Source organism: Ipomoea nil, unplaced genomic scaffold (assembly GCF_001879475.1).
Source record: "Ipomoea nil cultivar Tokyo-kokei standard unplaced genomic scaffold, Asagao_1.1 scaffold1936, whole genome shotgun sequence".
In the NCBI taxonomy this organism is placed as follows: domain Eukaryota; kingdom Viridiplantae; phylum Streptophyta; class Magnoliopsida; order Solanales; family Convolvulaceae; genus Ipomoea; species Ipomoea nil.
In genome coordinates, this window is record NW_017618364.1 from 1,434,177 (window position 1) to 1,456,758 (window position 22,582).

A 22,582-nucleotide genomic window follows, 5' to 3' on the forward strand; every position below is an offset into this window, starting at 1 on the left:
ATAGGCCTTAATTAGGCCCGGACGTAGGCCACTACAAGGGACCTGGCCTATTCCCACCCCTAAGTGTACTGCACACAAAAATACAATTAAACCACTAAAGTATAAATACGAATTACCTACAAAATTCTTATAATGTTATAGAAGGCACAAGAAAACAGCATCCCTCCATATCCACAGGAAAACAAAAAAGTTGCATTCCAATACAGTTAACTTGCAAAGATCCTCAAACTAACAGTTATACATCACCAAACCTATAGAGTACGAGTCAATGCACAAACTCAATTCCATAGAAGTACACTATGGATTCTTAGAGCTGAAAATAATTTTGGCTTTTGTGGAGGCACAATGAAAATCCAACAGCTCCAACTTATGAGTTTCAAAGTCAAAGTATTCGTATTCAGCATCTTCATAACAGACAGCCATTGATCTTGCAGGAGTAATGACAACCTTCTCAAGTGCCAGAAAGCTATCAAGTAGCACCATGATGAAAAGGGTTTCAGTGTAAGCCCCTCTAAATGAATTCAGATTCAAAGTCTGAAGCAATTTATGTCTTTGAGTAACAGCATGAAATTCCTTGAAATGTCTTCGCTCAGGATCAAAAAAACAATTACAGGCCACTGGGGAAAACTTCATAAAGAAACATATAACAATTAAAAAAATAAGATAAAATAAAAGATTTAAGGAATGCAATTATAATAATAATAATGGAAATATAGAATCTCACAGAAAAATTAATCAAGGAAAATAAAATTACTTCTAAATCTATATCAAGTTGGCATAACTTTGGGCATATTCGAAGCAAATGAATGAATGCATCAGAAATGTCCTCAGAAATGTCATCATCCACATCCCCATAGTTATTTGATAACATCAAGTGTTCCACATTTAGTGTAGGTGGTTGTTGTTGTAGTCCACTTCCAGTAAGTCTATCAACAAAATCCTTTGTAACCAAATAGAAATCAAGTTGGATCAGTTCCAAACAAATAATTTAAATAAATAATTATCTAAATAAAATATTTTAAAGAAATAAATAATAAAAAAAAGCTCTAGCTAATATACCTCGAGAGAAGTACAATCCAATTCAAGAGTACGAACAGATTCCAAGCCCAAGTTAACAGAGAGTTGGCGCACAAAGATACTGGTGATTGCTAAACTACTAAGTTTTTGAGCAGTAATGTTAATTTCAGACTCAGTTTCACATAATACAAATGACAGACTGTCGAGCATAGGAACATTAGGCAGAAGATCTCCACCATCAAAGTTAATACTTTCAAAACAAAGTGAAGTAAGATTTGGTAATGTGCAATGGGCATTTAGTGGTTCGACAGAGATTCCATTAAGACGCAAGCTCCTTAGTGTTAGGCAAGAAAATATGCATTTCGGCAGCTTGTATTCACCTTCGTCCGAAACACTAATGTCGATTTCTTCAACACCATTTTGTGTGACAAAAGGGAGCCATTGGTCAAAGCCAAATGACCGATAACTAAACTCTTTGGCAGTGCTAAAAGGAAAATTGAAGGCAAATTTGCGAATAACTCCATTGTGTTGCATGAGAACCTTGTTGATCACATAAAAACTCATAGATGTACAGATATCAATGTTTTCCTTTTCATCATGGTCATATTTTTTCCGAATGTGACAAAAGAAGTCATGACCAAAGTCGAGTTCTGTGAGATTGAGCCAAACATTTCTCCAATGGGTAGACAAAACAGCAAGCCTAGCAGCTTCAACAGTTGTCAATAACACCAAAATTTTGTCAAGTATATCTGCCGGAAGTTCACTAATTCTATCTCTCCGTGTATCTGCAAGAAGCTCACTATTTCCATCTCTCCGTTGCCCTCTAAGCCGCCGTCCACGACCCATAATCTTAAATAAATTAAAATTGAAACATAACCCTAAATTAAAATGGGTGAACTAGGAGATAGTAATTCAATAGCAAGTCTCAATCACAGGCAGGAAGATGTCAATTATGAAAGATGTAAGATGCAAAATTAATGGAGTCCCTATCCGAGCCCGGCCGAGTGAGTATACAAGCATTAAGCATGATTAAGGCAAAAAGATTAGTGTACCCAAACCGTTGTAAAATAAAGACACACTTTGGGCAACCCTGACCGAATTAGTTTGTTTGTTCTTCGTAACTACAAGGTTCCAAGTTAATTATTAAAAAAAAAAAAATTAATAAAGGCATTTTTTAAGATGAAAAAAACCCCATAAAATAAAATAAAATAAAAAAGAACCACAACAGCAATATTGTGTTGCATTTGTTAGATGAGACTATGAAGAAGATGAATATGTGGCAGGTGATGGAAAAGAAGGAACACATGAACACGGAAACCACTAGATTGTGAAGGTGCGCAGTACATGAAAAAAGTTAAAATTTAGACAACAATTTAGAAAATTCTAACATAATCAGAAGAAACACAGGAATAAATCACATTTATTCAATTTCAACCGCACTATATTGAATATCAAAACCTAAATGTATGAAGGTAGTGTGAGGAAGAGCAACGAAAGGCGGAAGAATGTACACATACACACTCGCAAACAGTAGATTGCGGTTTCAGAAAAACCTGTAAGTAATCAAAATAGCCGGAAGAATGTAGCGGCGGCGAGCTGCCGGCTGCGATTGCGAACACTAGAATCGATTGAGCGTATACAGAAAAACCTGTAAGTAATCGATTGACCACATTGCCAAGTGCCTTAGTACTCTCTGTACTCCGCACAAAGCAGCGCCAAAAACAATTTATATCCTTCACTAGGGTCCACATGTCCAAAAAAAAATTTTTGGCACCTAATGTAGCATTTTTCCTATTGAGATTTGAATTTGTGACATTTTATTTCGAAAAGTCACAACTATATCACTTGACCATAAAAATTTTGGCTTTTTATAATTAACTTATTATATATTTTCAGTTTATTTATATTCACATAATTTATTAACTGAAATCATATAATAGGTTGACTTTAAAAATATAATTTTTTTTATCAATTAAAGTCAACAATGCAATATGAATTTTAGTCCATTGTATAATAATTGAACAAATGGAATTAGGGCTAAAACTGGCGATCGTTATGCTGTGGAAACTCATTGAGAGTCTAACTCAAGTGAGAGCACCAATATTATGTACTGAGATTTAGTACGCAACGGAAGAAACCTTTCGAGCAGGCTTCTAGCTCCAATCCGTATTCGAGTTGCGGTAACTCCAAAAGTAAAACAATATAACAAAAGAGAATGAAGAACTCTTCAATATAAAACACTAGAACAACAATATATTTCTCTGCGTGGTTCCTCATCTTCATATAGAATGGACCTATTTATACTAATGAGTTAATACCATCTGAGGTCCTCCGAGTATATAGTGGTTTTGCCACGTTTAGTTCAAAACTTTCAAATTGACCATTTGTGGTCCTTCGACTTTCAAATTTAACCATTCGTGGTCCAAGTTAACCACTCATGGTCCTTCAACTATTAAATTTTAACCAACCATGTGTGTGTGTGTTGGGGGGGGGGGGGGGGGGGGGGTTGGGCAGGTATGTCCAGGGTCGGCATTGACTAGGACTAAAAAAGGAATTAACTTGATATCTAGTAGTAAATTTTTTTTTTTTTTATCATTTTTCTGTGATTAGAAATATTGAGTTTTACTTTTACATTATACACAAAATATGCCATCATTATATAGTTGAGCATGGTAAAAAAATGACATTGTTTCTTTTAAGGGTGAATCAACGATTTGGTCCCTTAGTTATTAGCGACTTGTCAATGTTGTCCCTGAATCGCGTATTCATCGATTTGGATCCCCGAAAATAATTGTTTTTCGTCAATTCAGTCCCTATGGCCGTATTCCGTCAAGACTCAGGCGAGAGCTCCGATTTGCCCTGGGCATTTTGGTCATTTCTTATTCTCTTAGTCTATTACTCTCAGCCTCTTAGTCTCTTACTCTCTTAGTCTGTTCTTTACCAACGTTAACTGTCGAACCAAAATCGCGGCCCTAACTGTGTTTCCCAACCAAAATCCACCAAATCCTAGCAAAATCGTAAGCATTGGAGCAAATTCGAAGGCATTGAAGCAACACCAGGACGAGTCGGAGGATTAATGTGTTTGATACTACACCAAATTGTAAGTTTTCCATAAAACTTAGGGTTTTTTTTTTTTTTCAAAGATTAGGTTATTGGTAGGCATACAACCTTTACATGAGTATTTATGTTGATTCATAGTTTATTTGAGGTAGACACCAATGCATTAATGTTGTTGGTTCGTAGTGTATTTGAGGTTGACACTAGTGCATTTATTATTATTGCTGTTGTTACTTTGAGGTACACACCAGTGTTGTTGTTACCTTGGGAGACAAGTGATTATTCCAGCACCACTAGTTACCTTGGGGGTGGGGACCAGTGATGGGAAGGGTGCACTGGTTGGCTTTTGGTCTGACTTTTATTAGCTTTGTATAAACATATTTTGGGGGTGGGGACCATGTGCTTATTTTTTTTGTCTTTAATGTATGTTTTTGTTTGGTTTTTAACTTTTGTTGATTATTATATCTTTATTGTATCTAGATGACGATGAGGAAGATTCTGTTTTTACAGTGAAACTGCATATTGGTGGGGATTTGGTGTTCAAACCTAGGTTTAGTTATAAAAATGGGGTGGTGGAGTTTTTTTGACCATTTTAATTGTGATGAAGGTAGTATTTTAGAATTGAGAAGGATGGTCAGAATGCTTAGGTTTTGTGACAAAAAAGTTCAGTTTTGGTCAGGGTTGTAAAAATCGGTCTAGGCGCCCGCCTAGGCGCTAGGCGCCTCTAGACCGTAGCGATTTTCCCCCTAAGCGCCCGCCTAGGTTTCCGGTCGCCTAGGCGTCCGCCTAGCGTCTAAGTTAGTCGAGTTAACTCGTCCATTTTGGTCGAGTTAACTCGATTGGCTTGACCTATTTTTTTTATTATACATATGTGTGTGTGTGTGTGTGTGTGTATGTGTGTGTGCGTGCGCATACATATATATAATATGACATATATACACTCGTAGACTAGTTTGATACTTTGAATCTTTGGATGATTGAAGTATTTGAGTATTTCATATTTGAGTATTTTTTATTTTTAATATTGTTTTAATGTTTTTTTTTTAAACCATTGTTTTGATGTTATGACTTATGAATTATCATTAATTCATTTATTTGGGTGTGTTATGTGATTAAATGTTGAAAACAACCTCATTAAAATTTTCAAACTGCAAATCTACCACTGTTTTTTTGGCGCCCGCCTAGCCCCGCCTAGATTCCGCCTAGGCGCTAGGCGCTGTCCGGGCGCCCGACTAGCGCCTAGCGCCTACTGCAACCATGGTTTTGGTATAAGATTGTGAACATAAGAAAACCTACAGTTTTAAGGATAAATAGTGATGTTGATATCCTAAGGTTGATTACTGAAATTTTAGTGAACAAAGAGGTGGACATATATGTAGAGCATTTGCATGAAAATCAGTGGGATGATGATGTAGAAATCTCTAGGGAACTAGGAGATGATGTCTTATTACATGATGAAGAAGTTAGTCTGGAAAGTGATTCTGTTGAAGGATGTGATGAAGTTGAAGCAGGTGATGAAGGACATGATGTGGAAGGAGTTGATGCAAACAATCTTATGGACACTGCTACAAGTTCAAAATCAATGGAGGTAGAGGATTTTGTGGAGATTAATTGTAATCTGTCTGAACAAGTATTAAGGAGTTTGTGTGATTCAGATTCAGAGGGGCAAGTTATGGGGCCACTAAATGTGTTTGAAGAGAGAAATCTAAATAAAGAAGGATTTACTTTTGTGATTGGAATGGTGTTTGCTTCTTCAAAAGAATTCAAGTGGGCAGTTCAGTACCGTAAAAGTTTGAGGCAGAAGGATGTTATGTTTAAGAATAATGAGGGAAGAAGAGTTAGGGTTGTGTGTAGACACCATAACATCTGTAAGGTATATTTTTGGTTCTAAATGCAATCCAAGTTCTCCATTTACTATCAAGACACACAACCTTATCCACACATGTGGGAATCAAGATGAAAACAAGGTTGTAACTTCTGGATTTTTAGCAAAATTCTTTAAGGATGATTTCAGGGTGAATACAGAATGGGGTAGAGGACCATTTCAGGAGCATGTGAAGTCCAAGTTTAACTACCAGCTCACAAGAAACCAAGCCTATTTGGCCAAAAAAAAAAAAAAAAAAAAAACTTTAAAACAAATAGATGGACAAGACTCAGAACAGTTCATGAAATTGAAAATTATTGTGAAGAGCTTAGAAGAAGTAATCATGGAACCACTGTCAAAATGAAGTTAGACAGTGAATTCATGGTTAATGGAAGGCCTAGGTTTGTAAGGCTTTACATTTGTTTTGGATCTTGCAAGGAAGGATTTGTAAGAGGATGTAGACCCATTATTGGTTTAGATGGCTGCCACCTAAAGGGTTCTAAAAAAGGAGGGCAATTACTGAGTGCTATAGGTTTAGATGGTGATAATAGAATTTTTCCAGTGGCATTTGCAATTGTGGAGGGTGAGTTGAGGGAATCATGGACTTGGTTTTTAAAGCTATTGGACAGTGACTTAAATCTGTCTAATAATACTGGTGCTTGGACTATAATTTCTGATAAATAAAAGGGTTTAATACCTGTTGTGGAGGAACTGTTTCCAGGGCTTGAGCATAGGTTTTGTGCTAGATATCTACATGCCAATTTTTTGAAGGATGGGTTTAAAAGTCATGAGTTGAAAATGCTTTTCTGGGCAGTGTGTAAGGCAACTACTGAGGCAGAATTTCAGGATAAAATGGAGGAGCTAAAGTGCTTGAATCCTAAGGCTTTTGAATGTCTAAGTGCAAGGGATCCAAAACACTACTCTAGAGCCTTTTTCAGCACATTCCCAAAATCAGATTTGCTTCTAAATAATGTGTGTGAAACCTGGAACAGCTGCATTTTAAATTTCAGGGATAAGCCAATCCAAACAATGTTGGAGAAGATAAGGTTATATTTGATGAGTAGGGTGCAAAAGAATAGAGACAAAATGAGTTCTCATCCATTCAAGATTTGTCCAAAAATCCAGAAGTTAATAGAGAAAGGAAAAGACAGGTCTGCTAGATTCAATGCATATAAATCTATGGATGATATTCATCAGGTTGATGATGAAAACTTCAAGCCTTTCAAGGTTGATTTAAGTGCTAGGCAGTGTAGTTGCAGAAGATGGGACCTCAATGGCATCCCTTGTACACATGTCATTGCAGCAATAAGAAAAAGGGGTGATTTACCTGAAAATTATGTGCATGAATGTTATTCAGTGGAGCAGTACATGAGAGCATATAGCCCTGCAATCTTGCCTATCCGAGCTCCAGAATTATGGCCCAAAACAAATCAACCACCTCCAATACCCCCAAAATATAAACCACAACCAGGGAGGCCAAAAAAGAAGAGGAAAATAGATCCTATTGCTGAAAAGCCTTATCAAACAAAAGCTAATAAGAAAGGTGAAGTTGAGAAGTGTAGACTCTGTGGGATGAGAGGTCATAATAGGAAGACTTGTAAGGGAAAAGAGCAACCGGTAATCTAAACTAACTGTATTTCTATTCATGTTTATAAAAGCCTTTCATTTGTTTATATATTCCATGCTTCCATTTAGGTACAAGAACCAAATCCCCAGGTTAAGGAACCACATTCCTAGGTAGAGCACGAGCAACAGGTAGCTGAAGGGCAATTCCAAGATGTGGTAGTTGAGACACAAGTGCCAAAATTTGTGTTAAATGAGATGGTAAGTGCACTTGAACTTCAATCCTTATATACTTTTATTCAATTATGAATTTGTGCTCATATGGCAACTATTTTCAGGCAGGAATGTCTTCACAACCATCACAACCCACTGTTGGAAGCAGTGTCATCCCAACTGTAAATTTTATTTCAACACATATTTCATGCACCAGTGCTGCTGCAAGTGGAATTACAACTAGGAGGAAAAAATATGTTACTGATGGAGGCCTAAATAATAAGAAGAAAAAGTGAGCATGAGTTGGAGGTCTAAACCTGTTCTTGCAAATTGTTATGTAGTTGAAACTGTAAACTGAAGTGTAATGCTTATGTAATTGATAATGTTTTTGCAAACTAAAAGTGTAATGCTTATGTAGTTGATAATATTTTTGCAAACTGTTATGTAATGCTTATGTAATTTATAATGTTTTTGCAAACTGAAGTGTAATGCTTACTGTCAATGAAGTTGAAGTTTTGCTTACTGTCAAGTTTTGATTAAAATGAAGTTTTAGTAAGAGCTCAATGTTACGGTTTTAGTAAATTGTTGATCAAACAAACAAATGAAGTTTTGCTTACTGTACTGTCAATTTTTGCTTCTTGTTAATGCTTACCATATACTGTCAAAATGAATGGCTATATTCAAATGGAGCACTTTCAAACAAACAGAATGAATGGCTTACTGCCAATGCTTACTTGGAATGGCTATATTCAAATGAATGGCTCAAACAAACAGAATGAATGGCTTACTGCCAAAATGAATGGCTCAATTAACATTCAAACAAACAGATAACTTTACATTACATTGTTGCTGGGAGTTCATTAGGCCATTCATTGCTGGAAAAAAATACAGTTAACCTCATTACAGTACTACTTTAGCTGCAATAACCTTACACTTACTACATCAGATTTGATCCATATATTCATAACAAACACTGCAAATACAACCCCAATTCCAAATCCATACAAAAACTTCAAATTCGACTCCCAAATCTTCTTATTAATTTCGTGATCTTTTTTATCAATAGTAAAGTGCAACTTCTCAATTTCCTTCTCATACTTGTCTGCCCTCTTCAACAAACCTCTAATCACATTTGCTACACGTTCGGAGACATCATAGTCCATCCATTCAAAAAATCGGCAACTCTCATTTCCCTGACCATATATATGTCAAAATAGAATTAAATAACAATGTTTAACCTAATAACTTGCCAAATTTTACACTTACCCCGTATCTTGGACATGCCCTATATTTCTTCCCTGGGTTAGCATAACTCCATGACATCTTCATTGGAGCCACATATCCGCACCTACATCGCACCTCCGCTATGAATTCCGATGATGAACTTGTCTTTCAAGACATTATCTTTCTTCTTTGTTGGTTGGAGTCTTCAAATTTTTCGAAAGCTCTCGCAATTCCAGAACTAGGGCTACTGATGGATAGTTTCCTTCTTGCCTATTCGACTCTGTTTCGGATATAAAAAGAGAGTAATAGACTAAGAGAATAAGAAATGACCAAAATGTCTAGGGCAAATCGGAGCTCTCGCCTGAGTCTTGACGAAATACGGCCATAGGGACTGAATTGACGAAAAACAATTATTTTCGGGGACCAAATCGATGAATACGCGATTCAGGGGCAACATTGATAAGTCGCTAATAACTGAGGGACCAAATCGTTGATTCACCCTTCTTTTAATGAAAAAGAAATGGCAACTGTTTCGTCTGTTACGATTTGCCGCATTCAATTTTTTAAGTAATGTTGTAATGAAACTACAATGTGTATAAAATGAAACTGAATAACAAATCTCACATATTTAGGGATTGTTATGATGTGCAACCGTGTCCACCATGCATTCATAATTTCTATACTGTAGATTCATAATTTCTATACTATAGATTCATAAAATATATATTGTAGATTCATAATTTCTAAACCGTAGATTATTAATTTAAATACAGTAGATTCATAATTTCTATACAGTAGATTCATAATTTCTATACTATAGATTCATAATATCTGTACTGTAGATTCATAATTTCTGTACTGTAGATTCATAATTGCTAAACTATATAGTTATCAAATTATGAACATATAGTTATGTGATTTTTGAATACAGAGTTCAACAATTGGGAATATGAACATCGAAAATTATGAACATATAGCTCTATAAGTATGAACATATATTTATAAAATTATGAATCTACAGTATAGATTTTATGAATCTACATTATAGAAATTATGAATCTACAGTATAAAAATTATGAATCTAGAACCGTGTGCACCATGCATGGTACACACGGTTGCACAACATAATTTGCCCATATTGAATGCATATTGTCGAATGAAATTGTAGTTGAATTGGAATGATACTTTAAGCATGTCCAGGGTCGGCACTGACTAGGACTAAAGAGGAATTAACTCAATATCGAAATTCTAGTTACATTTTTTTTTAATCATTTTCAAGTGATTAGAAATATTGAGTTTTACTTTTACATTATACATAAAATATGCGACCATTATACAGTGGACCATGGTAAAAAGACGATGTTGTTTCTTTTAATGAAAAAGAAACGACAGTTGTTACGTCTGTTACAATGTGGCACACTCAATTTCTTTTAAGTGTTATTGTAATGTTACTACAGTGTGCATAAAAGGAAACTAAATAATAAATCTCACATATTATTGAGTGTATATTGTCGAATGAAACTGTAGTTGAATTAGAATGATACTTTAGTAGTGCTGGAAAGAAATTATAGTGTGTATAAAATGAAACTGAATAACATGTCTCACATATTGAGTGCAAACTGTCAAATGAAACTGTAGTTGAATAATGATAATACTTTAGTGGTGCATTAATGAAACTACATTGTGCATATAATGAAATTGAATAGCAAGTCTCACATATTAAATGTGTACTATTAATTGAAAATGTTATTTAATTAGAATGATACTTTGATGATGCTATAATAAAACTGTATAAAATAAAATTAAATAACAAGTCTCACATATTGAGTATATATATTGTCAAATGTAATTGAATAATAATGATACTTTAGTAGTACTCTGAATAGCAGACTTTAGTTGAATTAAAATAATATTGATAATGAAACTACACTAGACATAAAATGAAATGAAATTTGCCATCTACCATTATTAACGAAAAAACTTAAAACGACACCGTTCTAACTATAGTCCATGTAAACCACAATCTACAATAAAATTTGTCCAAAATATGCCTATGGGTCTTTTTCATTGTACACAATTCATTTTAGTAGCATTACAATTAGACCGGTGTACTGCATACAAAAATACAATTAAACCACTAAAATATAAATACGAATTACCTACAAAATTCTTATAATGTTATAGAAGGCACAAGAAAACAGCATCCCTCCATGACCACAGGAAAACAAAAAAGTTGCATTCCAATACAGTTAACTTGCAAAGATCCTCAAACTAACAGTTATACATCACCAAACCTTATAGAGTACGAGTCAATGCACAAACTCAATTCCATAGAAGTACACTATGGATTCTTAGAGCTGAAAATAATTTTGGCTTTTATGGAGGCACGATGAAAATCCAACAGCTCCAACTTATGAGTTTCAAAGTCAAAGTATTCGTATTCAGCATCTTCATAACAGACATCCATTGATCTTGCAGGAGTAATGACAACCTTTTCAAGTGCCGGAAAGCCATCAAGTAGCACCATGATGAAAAGGGTTTCAGTGTAAGCCCCTCTAAATGAATTCAGATTCAAAGTCTGAAGCAATTTATGTCTTTGAGCAACAGCATGAAATTCCTTGAAATGTCTTCGCTCAGGATCAAAAAAACAATTACAGGCCACTGGGGAAAACTTCATAAAGAAACATATAACAATTAAAAAAATAAGATAAAATAAAAGAGTTAAGGAATGCAATTATAATAATAATGGAAATATAGAATCTCACAGAAAATTTAATCAAGGAAAATAAAATTACTTCTAAATCTATATCAAGTTGGCATAACTTTGGGCATATTCGAAGCAAATGAAGGAATGCATCAGAAATGTCCTCAGAAATGTCATCATCCACATCCCCATAGTTATTTGATAACATCAAGTGTTCTACATTTAGTGTAGGTGGTTGTTCTTGTAGTCCACTTCCAGTAAGTCTATCAACAAAATCCTTTGTAACCAAATAGAAATCAAGTTGGATCAATTCCAAACAAATAATTTAAATAAATAATTATCTGAATAAAAAATTTAAAAAAAAAAAAAAAAAAAAAAAAAAAAGAAGCTCTAGCTAATATACCTCGAGAGAAGTACAATCCAATTCAAGAGTACGAACAGATTCCAAGCCCAAGTTAACAGAGAGTTGGTGCACATGGATACTGGTGATTGTTAAACTACTAAGTTTTTGAGCAGTAATGTTAATTTCAGACTCGGTTTCACATAATACAAATGACAGATGGTCGAGCATAGGAACATTAGGCAGAAGATCTCTACCATCAAAGTTTATACTTTCAAAACAAAGTGAAGTGAGATTTGGTAATGTGTAACAGGCATTTAGTGGTTCGACAGAGATTCCATCAGAAGATGCAAGCTCCTTAGTGTTAGGCAAGAAAATATGCAATTCGGCAGCTTGTATTCACCATCTTGCGAAACAATAATGTCGATTTCTTCAACACCATTTTGTGTGACAAAAGGGAGCCATTTGTCAAAGCCAAATGACCGATAACTAAACTCTTTGGCAGTGCTAAAAGGAAAATTGAAGGCAAATTTGCGAATAAGTCCATTGTGTTGCATGACAACCTTGTTGATCACATAAGACCCCATAGATGTCCCGATATCAATGTCTTCCTTTTCGTCATGGTAATATTTTTTCACATTGTGACAAAAGAAGTCATGACCAAAGTCGAGTTCTGTGAGATTGAGCCAAACATTTCTCCAATGGGTAGACAAAACAGCAAGTCTAGCAGCTTCAACAGTCGTCAATAACACCAAAATCTTGTCAAGTATATCTGTCGGAAGTTCACTAATTCTATCTCTCCATGTATCTGCAAGAAGCTCACTATTTCCATCTCTCCGTTGCCGTCTATGCCGCCGTCCACGACCCATAATCTTATATAACTTAAATATATGCAAATCAAAGAACAAATAAATTAAAATTGAAACATAACCCTAAATTAAAATGGGTGAACTAGGAGATAGTAATTCAATTGCAAGTCTCAATCACAGGCAGGAAGATGTCAATTATGAAAGATGTAAGATGCAAAATTAATGGAGTCCCTATCCGAGCCCAGTGAGTATACAAGCATTAAACATGATTAAGGCAAAAAGATTAGTGTACCCAAACCGTTGTAAAATAAAGTCACACTTTGGGCAACCCTAGCCAAATTGGTCTGTTTGTTCTTCGTAACCACAAGGTTCCAAGTTAAACTCCTAGTAAGAGGGCCAATTGTCCTCCCTCATCACCCCAAAAAGAAAAAATTAATAAAGGCATTTTTTAAGATGAAAAAAACCCCATAAAATAAAATAAAATAAAGAAGAACCACAACAGCAACATTGTGTTGCATTTGTTAGATGAGAGTATGAAGAAGATGAATATGTGGCAGGTGATGGAAAAGAAGGAACACATGAACACAGAAACCACTAGATTGTGAAGGTGCGCAGTACATGAAAAATTAAGTTAAGATTTAGAAAATTCTAACATAATCAGGAGAAACACAGGAATAAATCACATTGGAATAAAGGGGTTTATTCAATTTCAACCGCACTATATTAGTATATTGAATATCAAACCCTAAATGTATGAAGGTAGTGTGAGGAAGAGAAACGAAAGCCGTAAGAATGTACACAAACACACTGGAAAACAGTAGATTGCGGTTTCAGAAAAACCTGTAAGTAATCAAAATAGGCGGAAGAATGTAGCGGCGGCGAGCTGCGATTGCGAACACTACAATCGATTGAGCGTATACAGAAAAACGTGTAAGTAATCGATTGACCACATTGCCAAGTGCCTGAGTACTCCGCACAAAGCAGCACCAAAAACAATTTATACCCTTCACTAGGGTCCACATGTCCAAAAAATTTTGGGAGTGAATTCCATTTTTGGTCTACGGGCGTTTCAAATTTTAGTCCATCTTAATTTTTTTTGCCACTTTATAACCACTATTATTGAATGTGTTCCACTTTTAGTCCCACCGTTAGTATTTTCATCAAGAGGCCGTGTAATCTAGGGGTATTTTGACATTTCTTCTCATCCAAGACTATGTTTGACTAAAGAAATGAGAACATTAAACCTAAAACCTAAGAAACCTCGCCGGCCTATGTTGGAACGAACGAAACGATGTTGCTTTAGCTTTCCATTCTCGTTGTTCGAAGAGCCATCTTCGAATATTAGAGGAGGAGGACGAAGCGCCTAGATTAAAAGAGAAGAGACAAACATAAAAAGACCAAAATACCCTTTGATTATACGGCCTTTTGACGGAAATATTAACGGTGGACTAAAAGTGTAACACATTCCATAACAGTGGTTGTAAAGTGGCAAAAAAAATTAAAGTTGACTGAAATTGGAAATGCCCATATAACAGTAAGACCAAAAATAGAATTCACTCAAATTTTGGTACCTAATGTAGCATTTGTCCTATTGAGATTTGAACTTGTGACATTTTATTTCGAAAAGTCACAATTATATCACTTGACCATAGAATATTTGGCTCTCTATAATTAACTTATTATATATTTTTAATTTATTTACATTCATATAATTTATTAATTGAAATCACATAATATGTTGACTATAAAAATATAATTTTTTGGTCAAAGTCCACAATGCAATATGGATTTTAGTCCATTGTATAATAATTGAACAAATGGAATTAGGGCTAAAACTGGCAATCGTTATGCTGTGGAGCCGTGTTCATAATTACTGAACTATATGTTCATAATTATAAAACTATATATTCATAACTTTTGAACTTCATATTCATAATTATTGAACTTTATATTCACAATTACAGAACTTTATGATCATAATTACTGAACTATATATTCATAATTATAAAGCTATATATTCATAATTTTTGAACTTTATATTCACAATTATTGAATCTCTATATTCATAATTACAGAACTATATGTTTATAATTATGTTCACAACTCTATGTTCATAATTATAAAATTATATGTTCATAATATTTGAACTATATATTCATAATTATGAACAGTTTTGAAACCGTGTCCACCTTACACGGTTCCACATCATTATTTGCCATAAACTGGTGGCTAGTCGGATAAAACAAAACAAAAAAAAAAGTTAAAATTACATTAAAAATTTTAGTCCAGGATAAGCTTGATAGTCTAAACTCTAAAAAATAAATACAAATTTTATTTCGACAATTATTAGCAAAATGATAGTTTTTGTCTACATGTTTAATCCTTACCAATTTTTATCAACGACTATTGTTTTAGTACTAATTTTCGTCAACGACTATTGTTTTAGTACCAATTTTCATCCACGACTATTGTTTTAGTGTCAAAATTCATCACGTTGGTTGCTCCTTATTTTAAGACATGCGGAAATCTAAAATTTTTAAGGGTGCATGTTTTCGCCCTTTTGAACTTAAGATTCAAATTTGAGCATGAATAAAGGGATTTAATCCCTAAGATCAATCCCAATTCGCAGTTTTCCTCATCATCCTACCTTAATTTGATGAGGAGAATTGCAAATTGGGATCGATCTTAGAGTTAAAATCCCTTTATATTTATGCTCAAATTGGGATATTAGTTTGAAAATGATGAAAATACCCTCAATAATTTCGTATTTCAGCATGTCTTTAACGAAGGGAACGAAGGGGTGAAGAATTTTGGCACTAAAACAATAATTGTGGACGAAAATTGGTACTAAAACAATAGTCAAAGATAAAAATTGGTATGAATTAAACATGTGAACCAAAACTGTCATTTTATTAATACTCGTGTAACTAAAATTAATATTTGCTTAAACTCTAAACATGCATGCTAACTTGAAATTTAGTAGATTAGTTGAGCAAAATATACTGATAGTGGGATTTAAGGGCTTTTAATTTGGCAATGTTGGTAAGCAGGGTTGGAGGTTCCTTACTAACCCCTAGTTGCTCGTGTGTATAAAGCCATGTATTTTCCTAATACAGATTTTTTGAATGCTACAGCGGAAAACTGTCCTAGTTTTTGCTAGAGGAGTATTATGACATCCCATGGCCTAATTTGTGGTAAAATCATAAGCAGAATTGGAAATGGTGCAACTACATTTGTATTGGGTGACCCTTGGTTACTAGGTGATTATGATCCTAAGGTGCAAACGAAGAAGCCGAATTATTTGGACGATGTTAAGGTGTCTGGGTTGATAGATCCTGTGTCTATATCTTGGGATTTACCTTTGCTCAATGAACTATTTTTGGCAGGTGATATTGAAGGCATAATTCGTATCCCGATAAGTCCAGCTTTTGAGAATTTGTGGTATTGGTGTGGAGACTCAAGGGGAGTTTATACGGTTAATGAAGCATACCCAGATATTATGGGGGACTTAGCCTCTCATTTTATTGGCTTTTCCTCTGGGAATAGAATTTGAAAATTAAAGGTCCTCCAAAGTGGAAGACTTTTGTGTGGAGGGCTGTGAGTAATGTCTTCCAACTACAACTAACTTAAATAATATAAGGGTAGAGGTCCCTTTTGCATGCCCTATGTGTGGTGTTCAAAATAAAAATATCATGCATACTCTTGTGTTGTGTGACTACTCTAAGTGTGCTTGGCATGCTTCTAATTTGATGGTGCAGCGTGTGGTGAGAGATGATTTCGGTGGATCGTTGGATGCGATGCTACAAGAGGTGGATGAGGCGTACTTTGGTCTAATGGTGGCTGCCATGCATGCAGTATGGGCGCAACGCAATTCGGCAGTTTGGGAGTCCAAGTTGGCTCTCCCTAGTTGTGTGGCGTTGGCGGCTCGTGCTTCTCTGGAGGCCTGGCAATTGGCTAATACGGTGCAACCGCCTTCAGCAGCTACGCATGTACAGCAGGGCACGGTGCCGGTGTGTGCTTTCGACGCTGGGATTTGAAGCTAGCTCCGGCAAGGCTACATATGGTATTATATTGCTGGATGTTGCAGGGAGTACGTTTTATTGCGGCAAAGAACGGATGCTTGTCGAGCTGTACGGGTCCTTTTATGGTGGAGTCTTTGGCCTGTAAGGAGGCTCTACCTTGACTTCTAGAGCGGGGGGTTTCGGCTTTTATGCTTCGTTCAAATTGTTTAAATCTTTGCCAAGTTCTTTCTTCGTGAGTTTCGTTCATACAATGGAATAGCTGTTTCAGCATGTAGGGAGTTATTATGTTCTTTTGATTCTTGTTCGTTGTTAGTCGTACATCTAATTGTTTAGCATATATATTCATTAGCTAGCATATATATTCATTAGCTTCAGTAGCCTTCTCTCAGGCTAACTCTATGTTGTGGGAGACTGTGCCTCCTGACTTTGTTTTAGCATTGCTTGATTAATATATGCAGCGTTTACATTCAAAAAAAATATACTGATAGTTTATATGTAAGGTGATATTTAGAGAAAGTATAGAACAACTACTGCCTTGAAATAGAGTCAATAGTATTTGAAAAAAATATGTAAGGTAATATTTAGTATTTTTATTAAATTAGTAAACAAAATTTTATGAAAATAATTAATAAAAAATTATTATAATTAATATATTAGTATAAATATATTAATTATTTTTAATCAATATAGTGTAAATATATTAATCATTTTTAGTTATAATTTAAAAAGAGAAGTTTAGATTAATTGAATAATATATACTTTGGTAAGTTTCAATTTGTATTTATTATTTAACAAAAAAGTTGTAGTTATATCGTCTGATAAATCCAACCGTCCGAAGTTTGACAATTATTATTGTGTGGACCATACTATCAAATAATGTATATTCAATATTCAAATAATGTACTTTTCTTGAATATAATATATATTTATTTGTGTACTGAAAATACATTATTTTGTATGATGTACGTTTGCTACATGAATAATATATTTTTAGTATGTATTTTTTTTATGATCCACACAGCATTGTGAACCATGGTCCATACAATAATTTTTCAAAATTTGACTTATAAACTCAACAGAACTAGCCCGTTCACTAAACGAGTTGGCCCAGAGTCGTTATGTTGTGCATCCGTGTGCACCATGCATAGTGCACACGGATGCAAAAATGACGTCGACTTAAAAAAAATAAAAATTCAGAATTACATAATTATACATCCATAATTGCATAACTATACATCCAGAATTGCATAACTAAACATTCATAACTTCATTATTATACATCCAAAATTGCATAACTACACATCCATAACTTTATAACTATAAATCCAGAATTGTATAACTTCATAACTATACTTTCAGAATTGCATAACTACACATCCATAATTTCATAACTATAAATCCAGAATTGCATAACTATACATCCATAATTTCATAACTATACATTCATAAATTATGCACAACATAATGTTGTTGACGGGAATCGAAACTGATTTTTTTTTTTTTAAATTGGACGCGCGTTTTTAATCAAAACGACGTCGTTTTTGCATCCGTGTGCACCATGCACAACATAATTTGAGCTACAAGATAGATACAAAACAATCATGAATTTGAGCTACAAGATGAAGTTCCTTCAAAAGTTCAAATATAAACGCCACTAAATCAACTTTTAGAAAAGGGTCGGAGCAAAAAGAAATAAGAGTCAAATTGGTCATCAAATTGCACACGGTAATGCAATTAGGCCATTGAATCAAAAAAAAAAAAAAATTACAATTGAATCTCTAAACTAATATAATTTGTAGGTTTTTCTGGTTTCTAACATGTTACCCCAAATTTAAAATATTTTGTAAAAATAATTAGGAAAAATTGCACTTTTCGTCAAGTTATAAGGTAATAGTAAAATTCATCCCTGAGTGTTGGTCATGCTCACTTTTCGTCCCTAAGTTATAAATGGCGTTGCACTTTTCGTCCCTGAGTTATATTAAAATTGCAAATTTCGTCCCTAATGTTTTATTAGTAAATGGACGAAAAGTGCAACGTCAATGATAACTTAGGGACGAAAAGTAAGTATAACCAACACTTAGAGACGAATTCTACAATTACCCTATAACTTAGGGGCGAAAAGTGCAACTTTTCCAAATATTTAAAATAATTAGCAAAAAAAAAAAAAAAAAAAAAAAAAAAAAAAAAGAGCTTCAGCTTCGTCTCCGACGAGAAGACTCGGGTCGCGCAGACCAGCTCCCTCATGTCGATCTGGCTCTCACCAACTGTTAAGTTTTGAGTTCTCTTTATATATGTCTTACATATTGAGTGTAAATTGTCAAATGAAACTGTAGTTGAATAATAATGATACTTTAGTGGTTCCGTAATGAAACTACATTGTGTATAAAATGAAATTGAATAGCAAGTCTCACATATTGAATGCATATTGTTAAATGAAACCGTTGTTTAATTAGAATGATACTTTGATTATATACTATAATGAAACTACAATGTGTATAAAACAAAACGGAATTGCAGGTCTCACATATTGAATATATATTGTCAAATGAGAACGTAGTTGAACAGTAATGATACTTTAGTAGTGCCGTAATGAAACTACATTGTGTATAAAATGCAACTGAATAGCCGAAACTGTAGTTTTAAAATAATATTATAGTGGTGCTATAATGAAACTACATTGTACATAAAATGAAATAGAATTTCACCATATACCATTATTAACGAAAAAATTTAAAACAACACAGTTTTGACTATATATGGTCCATTTAGACCACAATCCACAATAAAATTTGTCCAAAATATGCCTATGGGTCTGTTTCATTGTACACAATTCATTTTAGTAGGATTACAATTAAGCCATTGAACTGCACACAAAAATACAATTAAACCACTAAAGTATAAATACGATTGCATACAAAATTCTTATAATGTTATAGAAGGCACAAGAAAACAGCACCCCTCCATGTGAACAGGAAAACAAAAAAGTTGCATTCCAATACAGTTAACTTGCAGTGATCCTCAAACTATCAGTTATACATCACCAAACCTATAGAGTACGAGTCAATGCACAAACTCAATTCCATAGAAGTACATGCACAATGGATTCTTAGAGCTGAAAATAATTTTAGCTTTTGCGGAGGCACAAGGAAAATCCAACAGCTTCAATTTATTAAATTTAAAGTGGTCATCATATAGGATTCTTGGGCGTATAGGAGTAATGACAACCTTCTCAAGTGCCGGAAAGCAATCAAGTAGCCTCATGATGAAAAGGGTATCAGTGTAACGCCCTCTAAATGCATCCAGATTCAAAGTGTGAAGCAATTTATGTCTTTGAGCAACAGCACGAAATTCCTTCGAATATCTTTGATCAGTATAACAATCACTTGCCACTTGGGAAAACTTCATAAAAGAAACATTAAAAAAAAAAAAAGGAGAGTTAAGGAATGCAATAATAATAATAATGGAAATAACTAGACTCTCACAGAAATATTAATCAAACAAAATAAAATTACTTCTAAATCTATATCAAGTTGGCGTAACTTTGGGCATATTCGAAGCAAATGAATGAATGCACAAGAAATGTCATCATCCCTATCACTCTCCCTATGCCGATCGTTATTTGATAACATCAAGTGTTCCACATTTAGTGCAGGTGGTTGTTGGTGTAGTCCCCTTCTAGTAAATCTATTAACAAAATCCTTTGAAACCAAATAGAAATCAAAGTTGGATCAGTTCCAAACAAATAATTTAAATAAATAATTATCTGAATTAAAAAACAAAAAAGGTCTAACTAATATACCTCGAGAGAAGTATAATCCAATTCAAGAGTACGAACAGATTCCAAGCCCAAGTTAACAGAGAGTTGGTGCAAAGGGCAAAAGATGATTGCTAAACTACTAACATTTTGAGCAGTAATGCTACTTTCAGACCGGGTTTCACATAATACAAATGACAAATTGTCGAGCATAGGAACATCAAGCAGAAGATCTCCACCATCAAAGACAATATGTTTAAAACAAACTGACTTGAGATTTGGTAATGTGCAATGCGCATTTAGTGGTTCGACAGAGATTCCATCAAGATGCAAGCTCCTTAGTGTTAGGCAAGAAAATATGCAATTCGGCAACTTGTATTCACCATCATCGTCTGGCATACCACTAATGTCGATTTCTTCAACACCATTTTGTGTGACAAAAGGGAGCCATTGATCAAAGCCAAATGACCAATAACTAAACACTCTGGCAGGGCGAAAAGGAAATTTGAAGGCAAATTTGCGAATAAGTCCATTGTGTTGCATGAGAACCTTGTTGATCACATAAAAACCCATAGATGTCCAGATATCAATGTCGTCCTTTTCGTCATGGTAATATTTATTCAGAAGGTGACAAAAGAAGTCATAACCAAAGTCGAGTTCTGTGCGATTGAGCCAAATATTTCTCCAATGGGTAGACAAAACAGCAAGCCTAGCAGCTTCAATAGTCGGCAATAACACCAAAATCTTGTCAAGTATATCTGCTGGAAGTTCACTAATTCTATCTCTCCGTCGCCCTCTACGCCACTGCCGTCCACGACCCATAATCTTAAAAAACTTAAATATATGCAAATCAAAGAACAAATAAATTAAAATTGAAGCATAACCCTAAATTAAAATGGGTGAACTAGGAGATAGTAATTCAATTGCAAATCTCAATCACAAGCAGGAAGATGCCAATTATGAAAGATTTAAGATGCAAAATTAATGGAGTCCCTATCCTAGCCCAGTGAATTCGTTCCGAGCTTTTGAGTATAAAAGCATTAAGCATGATTAAGGCAAAAAGATTAGTGCATTGTTTAGATTTTTTTTTTTTGGTAGAGAGTGCATTTGTTAGATGAGAGTATGAAGAAGATGAATATGTGGCAGGTGATGGAAAAGAAGGAACACAGAAACCACTAGATTGTGAAGGTGCGCAGTACATGAAAAAAGTTCAAATTTTTAGAAAATGATAACATAATCAGAAGAAACACAGGAATAAATCACATTGGAATAAAGGGGTTTATTCAATTTCAACCGCACTATATTGAATATCAAACCCTAAATGTATGAAGGTAGTGTGAGGGAGAGAAACGAAAGGCGGAAGAATGTACACATACACACTGGCAAACAGTAGATTGCGGTTTCAGAAAAACCTGTAAGTAATCAAAATAGCCGGAAGAATGCAGCGCCGGCGACCTGCGAACACTAGAATCACAATTATATTATTATTTGACCATAAAGTCTTTGGCTCTCTATAATTAACATATTATATTTTTTCAATTTAGTTACATTCACATGAGTTATTAACTGAAATTACATAATATGTTAACTTTTAAAAACATAATTTTTTGATCAAAATTCACAATGCAAGGTGAACTTATTCCATGGTATAATAATTGAACAAATAGAATTTTGGCTAAAACTGGTGGCTAGTCGGGTAAAACTAAAAAATGTTAAAATTACGTTAAAAAAATTTAGTCCACGTCTCCATGATAAGCTTGATAGTCTAAACTCTAAAGAATAAGTACAATTTTTTTTTCTACAACTATTAGCAAAATGACAGTTTTAGTCTACATATTTAATTCTTATCAATTTTTATCAACAATTATTATTTCAGTACCAATTTTTATTCACGACTATTATTTTAGTGTCAAAATTCATCACGATGATCGCTCCTCATTTTTTTTGAAAGGGAAAGGACTTTTATAAATCAGGAAATAAGATGTTCAATACAATACGGAATAGTAGAAAACCAA

General features: G+C 34.3%; 1 protein-coding gene across 1 annotated transcript; it reads right to left on the reverse strand.

Moving 5' to 3' along the window:
• Positions 1-81: 81 nt before the first annotated feature.
• LOC109146635 (F-box/FBD/LRR-repeat protein At1g13570-like) lies at positions 82-22,033 on the reverse strand. Its single transcript, XM_019294289.1, has 5 exons — positions 21,980-22,033; positions 12,772-12,863; positions 1,060-1,819; positions 755-940; positions 82-627 (listed from the first exon to the last, which is right to left on the reverse strand). The coding sequence occupies exons 2-5, from the start codon at positions 12,849-12,851 to the stop codon at positions 298-300; spliced, it is 1,356 nt and encodes a 451-aa protein (XP_019149834.1). The 5' UTR covers positions 12,852-12,863; positions 21,980-22,033; the 3' UTR covers positions 82-297.
• Positions 22,034-22,582: the final 549 nt, after the last annotated feature.